The 15,094-nt window shown below is 44.0% G+C and overlaps 1 protein-coding gene across 3 annotated transcripts in view; it reads right to left on the bottom strand.

Moving 5' to 3' along the window:
* LOC124170148 overlaps positions 1-15,094 on the bottom strand; it is a 58,271-nt gene that overhangs the window by 11,692 nt on the left and 31,485 nt on the right. For all 3 annotated transcript variants that reach the window (XM_046548840.1, XM_046548842.1, XM_046548841.1), the window contains exon 5: positions 6,225-6,356. In XM_046548840.1, coding sequence (XP_046404796.1) covers positions 6,225-6,356 — 132 coding nt within the window. The remainder of the gene's footprint in view (positions 1-6,224; positions 6,357-15,094) is intronic.

Raw genomic sequence — 15,094 nt, 5'->3', positions numbered from 1 at the left:
CCCTATTTTAATGTTGGTCTTGACTTCTTCTCTTCTGCTGCATACTAAGATCTTGGTTTTCTTCGTGCTTATTTTCAGTTGATATCTACTCATTACCCTACTCATATTAATCAGAATATTTTTCAAATCCTTCTCTGTTTCTGCTATAACGGCTATGTCATCGGCAAATCTTAGCATGCTTATTTTTTCTCTTAAATAGGATACAAAGGCTTAAGATAAGACAACAGTTCATCAATTTTCCTCATAGGAACTCCCGATGACCCCCACTTTCTCAAAGATTCTAGTAGATATTTTACTTTGTCATCTTCATCATGAAATATCCCTGCTTCATCCATATTACCATTACTACCATCCTTTTCAACCCTTTCGTGCCGAATGCCACACCAGTGCGGCGACGATTTTTTTTCCATGAACAACGAATGCCACACCAGTGCGGCGTTAATTTTTCTAACCTAAGCAACAAATGCCACGCCTGTGCAGCACAGGTCGAAAAAAGTGACCGTGGCGGACACAATAGACCCACGGACGCGGTCGCCCCTCGTGATCCGCCTTAGCGCGAGCCCAGTCCCATCTTCGGCCGCTCAGGTCGACCCTTTCTTATCCTCTCCATGCGGTCAACTACTGTTATTTGCTGTATGTTTTCCAAAACTATATTTGTTGCTTACTTTTCATATCTATTGCTATAAATGAATTCATCTTTTTTTGCTGAACACATGGAAGTTTCAAACAAAATTCTAGCGTTAATATCAACGGAGTTATAGACCAACTAGAAAATATACTAAATTCATCTATATCAACGTTAGAACTTCGTTTAAAATTTCTGCACGCTCAGAAAAGAAACACAAAATTCATTTCGAATGTAAAAAATCGATGCGAATAACAAATATTTACATATATTTTACACTAATATTTTAGCCAGTTGACCGCGGACTCGTCCTAGGAAGGGGCTTTTAATCCGTCTAGGGTCTGGGACTGAGGCCGAGGAAAGGGATCGGCGCCCCACTGAGTTGGGTCCAAAAATGGTTAGGGAGGGAACCACTGCCTTCAGTCGACGTGAAAAAGCTTCGTACAGCGGAGTAAAGAAAACTTTCAAGAGACTCGTATTGAGGAAGAATTTCCCTCAACGAAGATCCGGCGCGAAAGGGTTAAAACTCTGGTCAGGCATATTTATGCCAGAAAATTGTGATTCAGGCAAATGACTATAACCACCTGAAGTTGAAGAGCTGTGGTGAGACTCAATGTTATCAAAACTATTTTCACTTCTGATTTGTGGGTTCAACTGCTCACTTTCACCTGAGGTAAGGGGATCAAATTCGGCACTATTAGCACTTCCACTAGTATCGCTTTGAATTTCTGATTCCAGGTGGGATGAAAAACTCCTCTCTTCATTGATAAATTCTTCCCTCTCATTTCTTCTTAGTTCTAGAACCCATCTTTGCACATTGCTTGCTGCAGCAACTAGCCTAGATTTTTCACTAGATATTTTTTCTGCTCGCCGCTTTAGCGCTCGCCCGAAACACTCGAATATACAAGAAAGAACAATATTTTTAGATAATACTGATAAAATAATTGAAGAGGGAATGGTACTGATAGTCAAGCACTTCATGCTCTCCTCAAAATGCACAAATGGTGAAGACAAACAACACTTTTCTTTATCTTAAAAAAATGGGCAGAGGAACAAGAAAACACATGGAAAGACGAAACTTAGCGGTCACATTAAAAGTCATTATTAATTTTTTAAGTCATTTGTCTGTATATACCCAACAGTAAGTTATAATTAATAGCCACCGTAGAAAATCATGATATAGATTGATGGGAATAAAACAGATCATCTCTTGCTCACTTAATTAACTTTGAAAATTGTATAATTGTCTGTTCTTTATATGAAAATAATTTAGGTACTCCAAAAAACATAATGGTATTATGATTTCATTATTTAATACTCACAGGTTTAGCGTTTTCCATCCTTCCCCTGAGGCAAAACGATGACTTCGGATTCTGGATTTATTAGCTATCAGACTTTATTAGCTAAATGATCGTCCACACGTTCTGAGAAAATTATTAGCGTTGATCTGGTTGATCCAAACACTGCTGTAGGGCAATTCAGTTATAACTGTTGACGTGGTTGCTAAGGTGAAAAATATTGCATTGTTGCTATTCGCTTAGCCATTTCGAATATTGCGCCCGTGGTCGCGCCGCGAGTTTTGTGAACTACGACGACCGTTGTCAACGAAAAGTTTCCCCGCGTAAACAGCAGACCACAGCAGGCGACGGAATAATATATATTATAATAACATACTGTAATATACAGTGAGTCCTCGTTCTACGTCACCCCGTTTAACGTCATTTCGCAATAACGTCACGAAAATTGTACGACCGTGATTCGTTTATCGCCCCTTCGCTTCGCGATAACGTCACGTATTTTAAATTTCGCGCGAGAAAAAAGGTGAAGTGGCAGGCGTTACAGGTTCTTTGTTTTGTGGGCGGTAATACGGTCAGTCTATTCAAAGTGTAAAACGGTGTGTATATTGTTATTTGCGATTACGGTTTTGGCAAATTTTAGCATCAGAGATATTTCCACGAAAATTTCCAAGAGAACAATGTTCACAATAATTTTGGTTCCTGTTACTGCGACAATGTTTCAGCGATGATGATTCCCAGGTGACGTCCGCCCGCCTTAATTCGCAATTAAAACCATCTGTTCGATTTCATAATCCCAGCATAATCCCAGGTGGATTCCACGTTGATTAATGGTGGATTCCACGTTGATTTGTGGTGGATTCCACAATAATTCCACCACCCATTTCTCACTGGGACCATGAATATTCATGGTATACATCGCACTTTCATCGGTTTAAGTTAATTTTAGACTCAAAATAGACAGATTTCATATTTCTACAATTTTTCGTGTACCCTCGACATGGCTGCGCTTTCCACGAATTATATAAAAATAGAATGTGCGACACATTTTCACATAACTAGCATGGTTTCAGGATGATAAATGACACAATGTCACCAGAGAGTTAAGTTCCACAAATTAGAAATTCTGTTTAACATTTAATGCTAATCACCACAAATCCACTTGAAATCAACGTGGATTCCACGTGGGTTCCACGTGGATTCCACCACCCATTTCTCACTGGGAAGAGACTCACCTTGCCCGTATTAGGGTTAATCACAAATGTCCTGCAAAAATGCTCCATATGGAGAGGACGGAAGAATCCCTTGGGGCTCAGTAGAGCACCCATGCTGAGGGGAGAACAGCACCGTCTCGAAAGGGTTAATACTAGGGGTGAGCCGATAATTTCTTTTTCCAATAATCAATACGCGATATTTAGTACAGTGAGTCCTCGTTCTACGTCACCCCGTTTAATGTCATTTCGCGATAACGTCACGAAAATTTTGAGACTGTCATTCGTTTATCGCACCTTCGCTTCACGATAACGTTAAGTCTTTTAAATTTCGCGCGAGGAAAAAGGCGAAGCGGCGGGCATTGCAGGATGTTAGTTTTGTGGGCGGTAATACAGTCAGTAATATAATCAGTCTAAGCAAAGTGTAAAATGGTAAGTGCTCTAAAAAATAATGTGCAGGCGTTATCCTAAAAAGTGTGTTTATTCTTAATTGCGATTACGGTTTTAGCAAAAATTTCTGCAAAATGAATTCTTACGTAGGTGCGCAAGGTTTTACATGACATAATGGTTTTCAGGAACCCAAAAAGTGATTTCAAGAAATTTTTCCATGTAGAACTCGGGAGTTTTTGTCGTCACTTTTTTCGCCGTGTTCACAATAATTTTGGTTCCTGTAACTGCGACGATGTTTCAGCACATCAGGTGATGCACAGGCGACGCTCGCACGGGCGACCACCATAGCGAAGCTGAAAAGCAAATGCTGGAAGATAAGAAAATGGAGAAGGATTTACATGACTGCTGCTATTGTCGTTGATGAAGACAGGAACTCGTATTTATGCAATAGTTTGTTATTCCCACCGTAAAAAATGCCCCAGATATGATACGCTTACATATTTTTCACGTAGGAATTGTGAGGTCTAGGAGCCGATATTCACTTTTTACATTGCTTCTTATGGGATATTATGCTTCGAATAACGTCATTTCGTTTATCGTCACATTTTTCAGGAACGGTAAGTGATGTTAAACGAGGACTCACTGTACAGTAAAACTTTGATTTTACGCAGTTGGAGGGACCGAAATATAGGCACAGTGTAAAATCAAGATATTGTATTAGGGGAGGCGTAAACTTTTTAGGATAACACCTGCACATTATTTTTTAGAGCACTTAGTCGTACATTTTTATAAAGCTCTGACTTATAAAAATGATATGATATTGAAAATAATTATAAATAAATATGTGAATGTGTGATTATAAATATGATATGTGAAAAACAATTTCTTTTTTTATGGAATCACTCATTTTGGGTGACAAAATCTTTTGAATTTTCTTTGGTACAAACCCTTCTCAAATATATTTAAGTGCCAACTGCCTGTGATGCATTAATGTTTTTAGCATGACCATGACATTTAGTTTACCATCACATTTTTCAGGAACGGTAAGTGACGTTAAACGAGGACTCACTGTACCGATAACCGATATTCAGCACCGATAACTTGATCTGGTCCAATATTTCAATACTGAATACCAGAGTTTGAATGAATACTTCCTGATTTTCCTTGATGAGGTAAATAGTATTTAGGTTGAGCCAATAATAGGGTGGTTTCCTATTATTTTTTTATTGCCTAAATCGAAAGATTACTACTCCTGGAGTACGTATTTCACGCTTTTAGATTTTTAAATGACGATATGTATTTTTCGCGATTAAATGAAAAGTGAAAAATTTCAAGCGCGCAAAAACGCGATGCGTAAGTAGGAAAGTCCGTGCGACGCATTTCTGGTTTTTCATTTTCTGGACGCATTTCTCCCGCCTTGTGAGGTGACCTTGATCGAGGCTCTGAGCGCTGATAGGATGCAAGATGCTAGCGGGTAGCTGAGTACCTTGCTGGCTGGTAGCGCTTGGCTTAAAAAAGGTTTATTAATACCTTATCAAACGAAGAAAACTTTCCGACCTTAGCCAGTTTTAATAGGTGATTACTAAGACATGTCTCCCTGAGCTCTTTGCCTATTGCATGCATTGGTAATCTCAGATGATTTTTAAACTCCAATCTACTCGTATAGAAACTAGGTCCCTGTGTCGTCACGTGGAATGACATCTCATGGGCGCCAATCTGGCCTTTTTCAAATGAGGATAAAAATTGACCCTTACCATTCGTCTAAACCGGTATTTTTAAAACTGAATAATTTGTATATTATGAATACAGTAATGGTGGGTAACGAATCGCAATCAATGCCTTTCGTTGTCTTGGATGAAGGAAACTACCCTATTAATTCCGATATAAATTCTGGCCGATATTGGACTATCGGCATATCGGCATCGGAGCATCGATATCCGATAATATTTCCTCTACCATAATGTTATTTACCTCACCAAGGAAAATCAGGTAGTATTCATTCATACTCTGGTATCTAGGATTGAAATAGTGGACCAGATCGAGTTATCGGTTCTAAATATCGGTTATCGGAACTAGATATCGGGTATCGGTTATCGGAAGAAAAAAGATTATCTGCTCACCCCTAGTTTTAACGAAGAAACACGTACTACTGTCGGCGGCAAGATGATGTGCCGGTGTGCTTTGCAAATTTATATCTGGACTTGCGCGCATGCTAAAATAATATAATATAATATAACTTCATTTCATTTACATTCAAATATATTACATTAGAATACACTTAACAAATTGCGGAATATATAGGTACCCCTTATTGAATAGTTATGGGGCTAACATCTTACACTTTTTGAACAGGTCTGGTACCAACACACGTGAGAAATAAATTTATTTCTTTGCTTTCAGTTATTTGTTATCTTACCGATAGCATTCACTTGTGATACTTCAAAAATTTACACAAGGGTAACTAATTTTCTTGCATAAATGCATAATTACACAATAAAAATAATGGATAATCCGTCATTTTAAAGAAAATTTTATTCTCAATTCCTCTTTATTCACTTGTTTTGTGAAAATTTTTAAAAATGTAGACACGCCAGTGCAATAAATGACTCCAGGCACCGGAATATTAGCCTGATTTTATTTCTACGTTGTATGCACGTCAAACACAATGAATGAATGAATTTGCAGGATGCCGGATTCACTCACCTCGTCTCTCATCTCGACGGCCGCACTCTCGATGAAGACAGTGGCTCCATCACCGTACTCCCTCTTCACAACCACGCTTTGGACGACGCCATCGTCAGCTCCACGCTCAACGTCTTCCTCATCCACCAAACACTGAAAAAATTCGGTCCGTTATCAACCAGGACGTCCAGCTTTTTCCGCTCTGATTGCATAGCAGAAAAATTCACAGAGCACAATTCACACAGTTTTCCGGGGAAATTTAACGAAATATTCAGGTTAATCTCACGTGATTACTGCTATGGATAGGAATTTTAAAACAACCAAAATCTTTTTTTTTTTTACTTCAATACTTTAACCCTTTTGAGACGGCGGAGTTTTCGTCTCAGCATGACTGCAGTACTGAGCCCCAAGAGACTCTTCTTTCTCATGGTACGGAGCATTTTTGGAGGACATTCGTCAAGAAGGGTCTCGCTGAACCTTTTTCGACCCCTCCACGCAGGGACTTCCCGTTATCTCGGTCTCCGAGAGTAGTTGTGCTCCCTCATTTCCGGGTTTACGACCATACCTGCGGCATTGGTTTGCGGTCAACTTATGCATTGCTTATATGTATTTAGCAAATGGATAATTGTTACTTGCACGTAAATTACAGACTTTGAATTAAATTCCTCATTTTTATCTGAGCATTGTCAACTTTTAACAAAGTTCTAAGGCCATTATTAACACATTTAACGCAGCAACAATTTCCATGTTGATGTTTATACACAACTCGAGATATAAGCTGATATTTGTCGTAGAATTTCGTTTAAAAATTGTAAACGCTGCTCAAAAGACAAATAATGCAATTCTTAGTTTATTTTTCTTGAGAAATGAACGAATATATATATATTTCAAAACCTGACTGGATAAGCAATTAAATGACCGCTGTCCCTTCCCGCTAAGAGGGGTAATAAAAGAGGAGGGGTCCGGGTACCTGCTCCCGGATTCAGAGGGTAAATCCTAAACCCCACAGGGTTGGGTCCCGAGGCAAAGACATCGTAAACCCATGACCGTCGTAAAAGGGGGGGAGCTAGAAAACGTATAAATATACGGCTTTCGATCTCCTGGCCAGGAAAATCTCACACGTAAATATACGCCCGTCGCCTCCCGGGTCAGGGAACGTCCACACGTATATATATATGTGTATAGTAGGGAAAAGGTTAAAATAATATTATACATCTATGTATTTACAAGGACAAGGAATAATTGGTTATAAGTTCAACAGATTAAGGCTTCAATTGGTGGAAGTTAGACGCATTTAATTAAATAAAAGACCGTAGCACTTTTCCTTGAAAATTCTTGTGGAAAAGGGCTACGATCTTTCATTTATTTAAATAATTAGTTAGCACGCATTGTATTTAAAATTTAAAATTATTCATCGCAAGCCAAGAAGCTCCTTTGACCTGATAAGTACAGTCTAGCTGGTGAGATTCGTCTGAAAACACTTCAAAAGGAGGGGAGATACCTGCGCCAGCACAGTTTACGGCCAATCCCTGTCCTCCAAAAGCACCTCAAACTCAAAGTCAAGCGTCTCTTGGGCATATGTAATTTCTTGCAATAAAATTCTTTGAAATTGTTTTCTAATGTGAGTTATCATTACATCTTTAAGTTTTAACATTTAAAATTCCAGTAATCCGTACCCTAAGTCGGAATTACGGCAAAATTATATTAGGAAAATTTAGTAAGATATTACTAAATTTACCGTTGGTACATTTGAAAATAAGTCAAGATAAAGTTTAAATTACGTAAAGTTTGCTCATAACCGAGAAAAACAAGTAACGCAAACAAAGATTTTCCGCGTAAAATATTATGAAATTGTGTCAAACACCTTAATTACTGTTTATATTTGTAAATTTTATTAACATTTAATCGCTTTTTTGACTTCGGAACTATCTCGCTCAAACTACCTTAAAAATTATTTGAGATAAGTGCTATGGTCTTTTATTTATTCAAATAATTAGTTAGCATGCATTGTATTTAAAATTTAAAATTATTCATCGCAAGCCAAGAAGCTCCTTCGACCTGATAAGTACAGTCTAGCTGGTGAGATTCGTCCGATAACACTTCAAAAGGAGGGGAGACACCTGCGCCAGCCCAGTTTACGGCCAATCCCTGTCCTCCAAACGCACCTCACACCCTCGCCTAGCCATACGACGTTGTCAAATGCATATGAAGTACAGTAAACTCCAGGTTATGCGGTGTGTGGAAAAATAAGCGTAAATAAAAAACCTTCAAATGAAGCGATTGCAGCGGCCAATACTTTATGGAACTCCCTTATCACAGAAAGGCAATTGAAATTTGCAATTCTACTCAATGAACTAATAATTTACCACCGTGAACATGTATCACTTCGCTGCATCATCATTAGGACTAACACGTTGAGTTGCAATATCTATCCATGCCTTCTTTATTCAGACAGTAAATCTGTACAAGCGCTTCTTCATATATTTTGTTAATTAATTAATTTACAAATGTATTCAGGCTCTTGTGCTTGATATTTGAGATCCCAACGTGTCCCTGCCTATAGGTTCTTGGCGTATGTCCATAGCGTGTCCTAACTTCCTACTCATCCCAGAACAAGGCTCGGAGGAGAGTAGTGCCACGAGGTGGCAAGTCGAAACACTATACAAAGGAATTTTTAAACGTTCTGGATTTCCGGGTTTCTGGATTTGAGGTCCTCAACTGTACTTATTGTACACGTAATGAGTACTTACACGTATGCTACATGTTCATTACAGTACACTACTGATTATTCAGGCTAATGATGGGGAGAGACGGCACGAATATAATTGGAAAACACGGATAACACAAACTTTCACTTTAATGTCTTGTAATGTTCATTATTAACGTAAAACAAGCAATATATTATTATTATTTATGCAGTTGTAGCAGGAGTCGATGTAGGCTGCTAACAATGAAGATTCGATGGAATGGTTTGGACGATGTTTATTGAATTGTGTACAATTCTACTCTGATCTGCCGGCCGAAAGGCCGCAGTATTTATTCAGTTTGCCAACTTCCAGTATGTTCTATCTTACTGTTCTTGAACATTAAAGAAACTTCTAGAAGGGAATCCTAGAAGGCTAGAAAAATTAAGTAATAAAACTTTCCGGCACGGAGAATCGAACCCGGGCCGCCCGCTTGGGAGGCGACTGCGCTACCGCTGGGCTATCTGGACTGTTGGAAGGAAGCGATGACGGAGCGCGCTTTAAATTGCCTCCGGGCAAGCGATGTGGCGGCGAGGCAGGAGGTGCGGCCGCCACACTACTCCCCCCCGGGGAAATACAGCTGGCGTTGTAGCGTACAGGTGAACGAAGAGTCCGACCCGAGCGCGTCGTTGGATGGGGGGCGGCAGAGGTGTCCGCGGGCGAAGGCGACGTCCCGGTCGATGGCGCGGAAGATGGTTTTCCGGAGGTCGGTTCAGAAGGTCTCGATGTCCTTTCTTGAAAATCGTCCGGCTGGAGAATGTGCGCAGGCTTAAGTCGGTCGATGGAGACGACTGTTGGTTTCCCGTTGATGTTGATGGTGAATGTTTTCTCGCTGCGGGTGATGACTGGATATGGCCCTAGATATGGTGGCTGGAGGGCCGTCCGAACTGCGTCTTGTCGCAGGAAGACGTGCGACGTCGTGGCTAGAGCTTTGTGAACAAATATTTTCCGGCTGTTGGAATGATGAGTTGCAGGAGTTGGTCTCACTTTTGACATGTGAGTACGCAACCGAGAGACCAGATCCTCAGAACCGATGCTTGCCGGAGAGTCGGCGAAGAAATCACCCGGGAGACGCAGCCGTTCTCCATAGAGGAGTTCCGCTGGTGAAGACTTCAGGCCCTCGCGCCAGGTGGTGCGGAGTCCGAGGAGAACCATTGGCAGTGCGTCGATCCAGGACTCCGGGGAGTGCGTCATTAGTGCTGTCTTGAGAGGGCGGTGCCAACGTTCTAGCATTCCATCAGCTTGAGGATGGTAGCTTGTGGTAGGGTGAAGAGCAATGCCCAGGGTGGCGCAGAGCTTTTTGAAGAGTCCTGATTCGAACTGTCGTCCTCGATCGCAGGTGAGGCGTTTTGGACAACCGTAGTGGGCAACCCATCCTAGGAGAAAACCTCGGCAGACGGATTCGGCAGTGATGTCGGCGAGAGGTTCTGCTGTCGGCCAACGTGAAAAGCGGTCGATCATCGTGAGAAGATACCGAAACCCAGAGGCGTAAGGCAGAGGTCCGACGATATCGACGTGGACGTGGTCGAAACGTGCTGTAGGTATGGTGAAGTTAGCCAGAGGAGACAATACGTGACGATGCACTTTGGATCGCTGGCATGGAAGGCAATTGCGAACCCAAGTGCGACAGTCCTTGGACATGTACGGCCAAACGTAGCGGTTGGATATGTTTTTAAGAGTGGAGTTGGAACCGGGATGATCAAGACTGTGGACTTGATCAAAGACACGTCGACGGAACGGTGGTGTGATATAGGGTCGAGGCGTGTCCTTAGATGTGTCACACCAGAGTTTGACGGTTGTTCCAGGAATTGGCATTTGAGAAAGCTTGAGTGAAGTACCGCTGTCGAGGAGTCCACGAAGTTCTTCGTCGGTGTCCTGCGAACGGGACAAGGCGACGAAGTCTAACGGTGTAGAGGCGCTGACAGATTCCACTCTTGACAGACAGTCGGCGACGACATTGTTCTGGCCGGAGACGTGGCGTACGTCAGTTGTGAATTGAGTGATGAACTCCAGGTGTTTGAACTGACGTGGCGAGCAGCTGTCAGCGTTCTTGGTACGATGGCTGAAGGCGAAAGTCAACGGTTTGTGGTCCGTAAAAATGGCGAAGTCGCGGGCTTCTACCATGTTACGGAAGTGTTTCACTGCCTGATACATCGCGTAGAGTTCTCTGTCATAGGTGCTCCACATCCGTTGCGACGGCTTTAGTTTCCGTGAAAAGAAAGCGAGCGGTTGCCAATTGTCACCTGAGCGTTGTTGCAAAGCAGCACCAATCGCGGTCTGGCTGGCGTCGACGAAGAGGGCCAGGGAAGCTTCAGGGTCCGGGTGAGCTAGAATGGTAGCCCGGGCGAGACCGGTTTTGCATTCTTGGAAGCTGTGAAGAAGTTCCTGAGTCCAGGTGATTGGTGTGGAACTCTTGACTGAAGGACCTTGCAGGAGCGCGTTGAGTGGTGTCTGGGCTGAAGCTGCGTGTGGTATGTGGGGCCTGTAAAAGTTGAGCATACCCAGGAAACGACGGAGGTCTCGAATGGTCTTCGGTTGTGGGAAGTCGTTGATGGCAGCAACTTTTTCGGGTAGGGGTGAGCACCCATCAGAAGTTACGGAGTACCCGAGGAAGGTGACTTTTGTAGCTCCGAAGACACATTTGGCTGGATTAATGACGATTCCATAGTGAGAAAGGCGTTCGAAGAGGGTGTGGAGATGCTGAAGATGCTCCTCTTCCGTTTTTGAGAACACAAGGATGTCGTCCAGATAGGCGTAGCAGAAAGGAAGTCCTTCTAGAGCTCCGTCGATGAAACGCTGCCAGGTCTGCGCGGCGTTCCGAAGTCCAAATGGCATGAAGTTGAATTCAAAAAGGCCAAATGGAGTTATAATGGCTGTTTTGGGGATATCCTCTGGAGCCATGGGAATTTGTGTGAAGGCTTTTGCGCAGTCGACAACGCTAAAAATGTTGCAGCCGTGGAGGGCAACGGAGAAATCTTGCAGAGTGCGAACTGGATAGCGATCTGGGATAGTTCGACTGTTGAGCTTCCTATAGTCACCGCATGGGCGCCACCCATCGTTTCGTTTGCGGACCATGTGCAGAGGCGAGGCGAAGGGGCTGTTGGAGCGACGTGCCGTTCCCTCGCGGAGCATGGCATCGAACTCAGCTTTAGCAGCGCGGAGGCGGTCTGGGGCCAGGCGTCGAGCTCGATGATATATGGGAGGTCCAGGTGTAAGCTCGATGTGATGCTGTGTTTGATGGCGCACTTCTCTTGGAGCGCCTGGAGGTTTGGTGATTTCAGGAAACTTGGCGAGCAGGCGGTGATACGCTGTTGTGCCGGGGATTGTCCGAATGCTGGCCTGACGAGAAAAAGCACGGTGTCCCTGAGTACACAGGCCAGTAACTTGGTCGATGAGCTGGGCAGTTTTTAAATCCGGAACCAGGTGAAAATGATCGAGAAAATCCGCTCCAATGAGTGGCTCGCTGACTTTGGCGACGGTGAAACGCCAGACAAAATCACGACGAAGGCCTAAGTTGAGTCGGAGTGGCATCGTTCCATATGTGCTGATCCGGGATTCGTTGGCCGCGGAGAGATCGTAGTTGGTTTCGACTCGTCTGTCGTTGCAGAACTTTACCGGAAAGATTGACAGATCAGAGCCGGTATCGACGAGAAATCGATGACGGGAGTATTTATCAGTAATGAAAAGGCGGCTGCTCCCTATAGGGCGGGCGGTGGCCGCCGTCACTGCTCGCCGCTGGAGTTTTCCGTAGCTCGGGAGCAGGGCGCTTGGCACCTCCTGGCTGCATTACCGAAGCGCCGATGGTAGTAGCACAAGCGGGCGTCGTCGGCTGGGTGGTAAGTCTGGGAGGGGCTTCTGGACCGTGAGGGAAAATAGTCTCGGCTGCGGGAACTGCTGCGTGAGCGCCGGTGCTGATCGTTTAGTTGCGAGAGGAGAGCCGTTAGCTGTTTTTCGAGGCTCCCAAGTCGTCTGGCCAGCGAAGAGAAATCTGTTGAGCTTGTTGTAGCGCAGACGGCGGGAGCTGAAGTGTCCGTTGAGCTGGCAACAGCGTTGACGGCTAGGGCTGGTGGTGGAGGCAGCGGTGTGATCTCGACGATCCGATCGGCGATTTTGGCGAGTTCGTCTAGCGGCAGTGTTGTCTGTGCTTGCAGAATAGCTTGGACGGTAATTGGAAGGCGCGTCAGCCATATTTGTCGCAAGAGTGTATCCTGGATTTGGAATGATCCGTTGAGTGAGCGCAGATGGCGTAGGAGTTGCGACGGCTGCCTATCCCCAAGTTCTTCAGCCTGAAGGAGTTGCCTAACCCTCTTTTCCTCGGAGAGTGAAAGGCGGCGGATAAGTTCATTCTTCAGGTGTTCATACCGGTTTTGGGCTGGTGGATTTGATAGGATGTCTTCCACTTCCTCAGCGAAATGGTTGTCCAATATGGAGACGACGTGGTTGTATTTAGTCTCTTCCCGTGTTATGTTGGCAAGTTCGAACTGCGCCTCGGCTTGTGCGAACCAAACTGAAGGCTTACTTGGCCAGAAGGACGGTAGTTTCACGGCTACGCGGCATGCCTCCTGTTGATTGGTTGCCTGGAGTCGTGCGGCATTTGCTTCGGCGTCGTGCTGGGGTGGCGGAGGTTGCGAAGGCTGCTGCTGCAGTGGTTGCTGTGGCGGCAAAAGTGGCTGCGGTTTTTGCTGCTCCGCCGCAAATGCCTGTTGAAATTGTTGGGCCTGATCGGCGAGGGCCTGCTGGTGTTGTCCAACAAGTGCCTGTTGTACTTCCGCGTGTTGCATAGCCGCCGTCTCGAGTTCTGTTCGAAGGTCGTTCAGTTGACGAGTAAGCTCGGCGATTTCTTCGTCCTTGCTGGGCATTGCTGGTTGCGTTCGTAGTTCGGGGTCACCAATGTAGCAGGAGTCGATGTAGGCTGCTAACAATGAAGATTCGATGGAATGGTTTGGACGATGTTTATTGAATTGTGTACAATTCTACTCTGATCTGCCGGCCGAAAGGCCGCAGTATTTATTCAGTTTGCCAACTTCCAGTATGTTCTATCTTACTGTTCTTGAACATTAAAGAAACTTCTAGAAGGGAATCCTAGAAGGCTAGAAAAATTAAGTAATAAAACTTTCCGGCACGGAGAATCGAACCCGGGCCGCCCGCTTGGGAGGCGACTGCGCTACCGCTGGGCTATCTGGACTGTTGGAAGGAAGCGATGACGGAGCGCGCTTTAAATTGCCTCCGGGCAAGCGATGTGGCGGCGAGGCAGGAGGTGCGGCCGCCACACAGTTATTCTGTTATTCTAGAGTGCTTCCCAGACTCAGTGAGAGCTTTCTTTGCCAGTTCGAGATCTATTTAGCAGCGATAACATGGTTGTACTCGTATTATCAATGCTCCATGTAAGGCCTGGTTTTGAAAACCACACATCGCTGGCTGTGTGATCACAGATACAGTAAAGTGGTCTGCACGAATGCTTCAAAACCACTGCTCGACGTCGTAAACTACACTCTTAAGATACCACGCCATGTAGTCGTGTCTCGCACAAGTTGGCCGGGTTGCAACTGCTGCGGGACGTGTATCCGTGATCCATAGTGCGGTCGCACGCTGCGAGGCTTGGAAAATGGGAACGGTGCTTTCGTAAATGCAGTTAGCATGTGATCGCTTCTGTTTTACGAAGGGGACTCTAACGGAATTGATAAGGCCAGTGTATCCTTGCATTAATGCAGTAATTCCAATTCTTTTACACCCAATAGGGTGGTTTCCTATTATTTCTTTATTGCCTAAATCGAAAGATTATTACTCCTAGAGTACATATTTCACGCTTTTAGATTTTTAAAATACGATATATATTTTTCCCGATTAAATGAAAAGTGAAAATTTTCAAGATCACGAAAACGCGACGCGTAAGTAGGAATGACGGGATAATGTAGTAATGTAAGTAGGAATGGGAATCTGTGGGATGCATTTCTGGTTCCCCCTCCCGCCTTGTGAGGTGACCTTGATCGAGGCTCTGAGCGCTGATAGGACGCAGGATGCTAGCGGGTAGCTGAGTACCTTGCTGGCTGGTAGCGCTTGGCTTAAAAAAGGTTTATTAATACCTTATCAAACGAAGAAAACTTTCCGACCTTATCCAGTTTTAATAGGTGATTATTAAGAGACCTT

Source organism: Ischnura elegans, chromosome 13, assembly GCF_921293095.1.
Source record: "Ischnura elegans chromosome 13, ioIscEleg1.1, whole genome shotgun sequence".
Classification (NCBI taxonomy): domain Eukaryota; kingdom Metazoa; phylum Arthropoda; class Insecta; order Odonata; family Coenagrionidae; genus Ischnura; species Ischnura elegans.
Note: the sequence above shows the minus strand (reverse complement) of the source record. Positions and strands in the feature narration are given on the sequence as shown.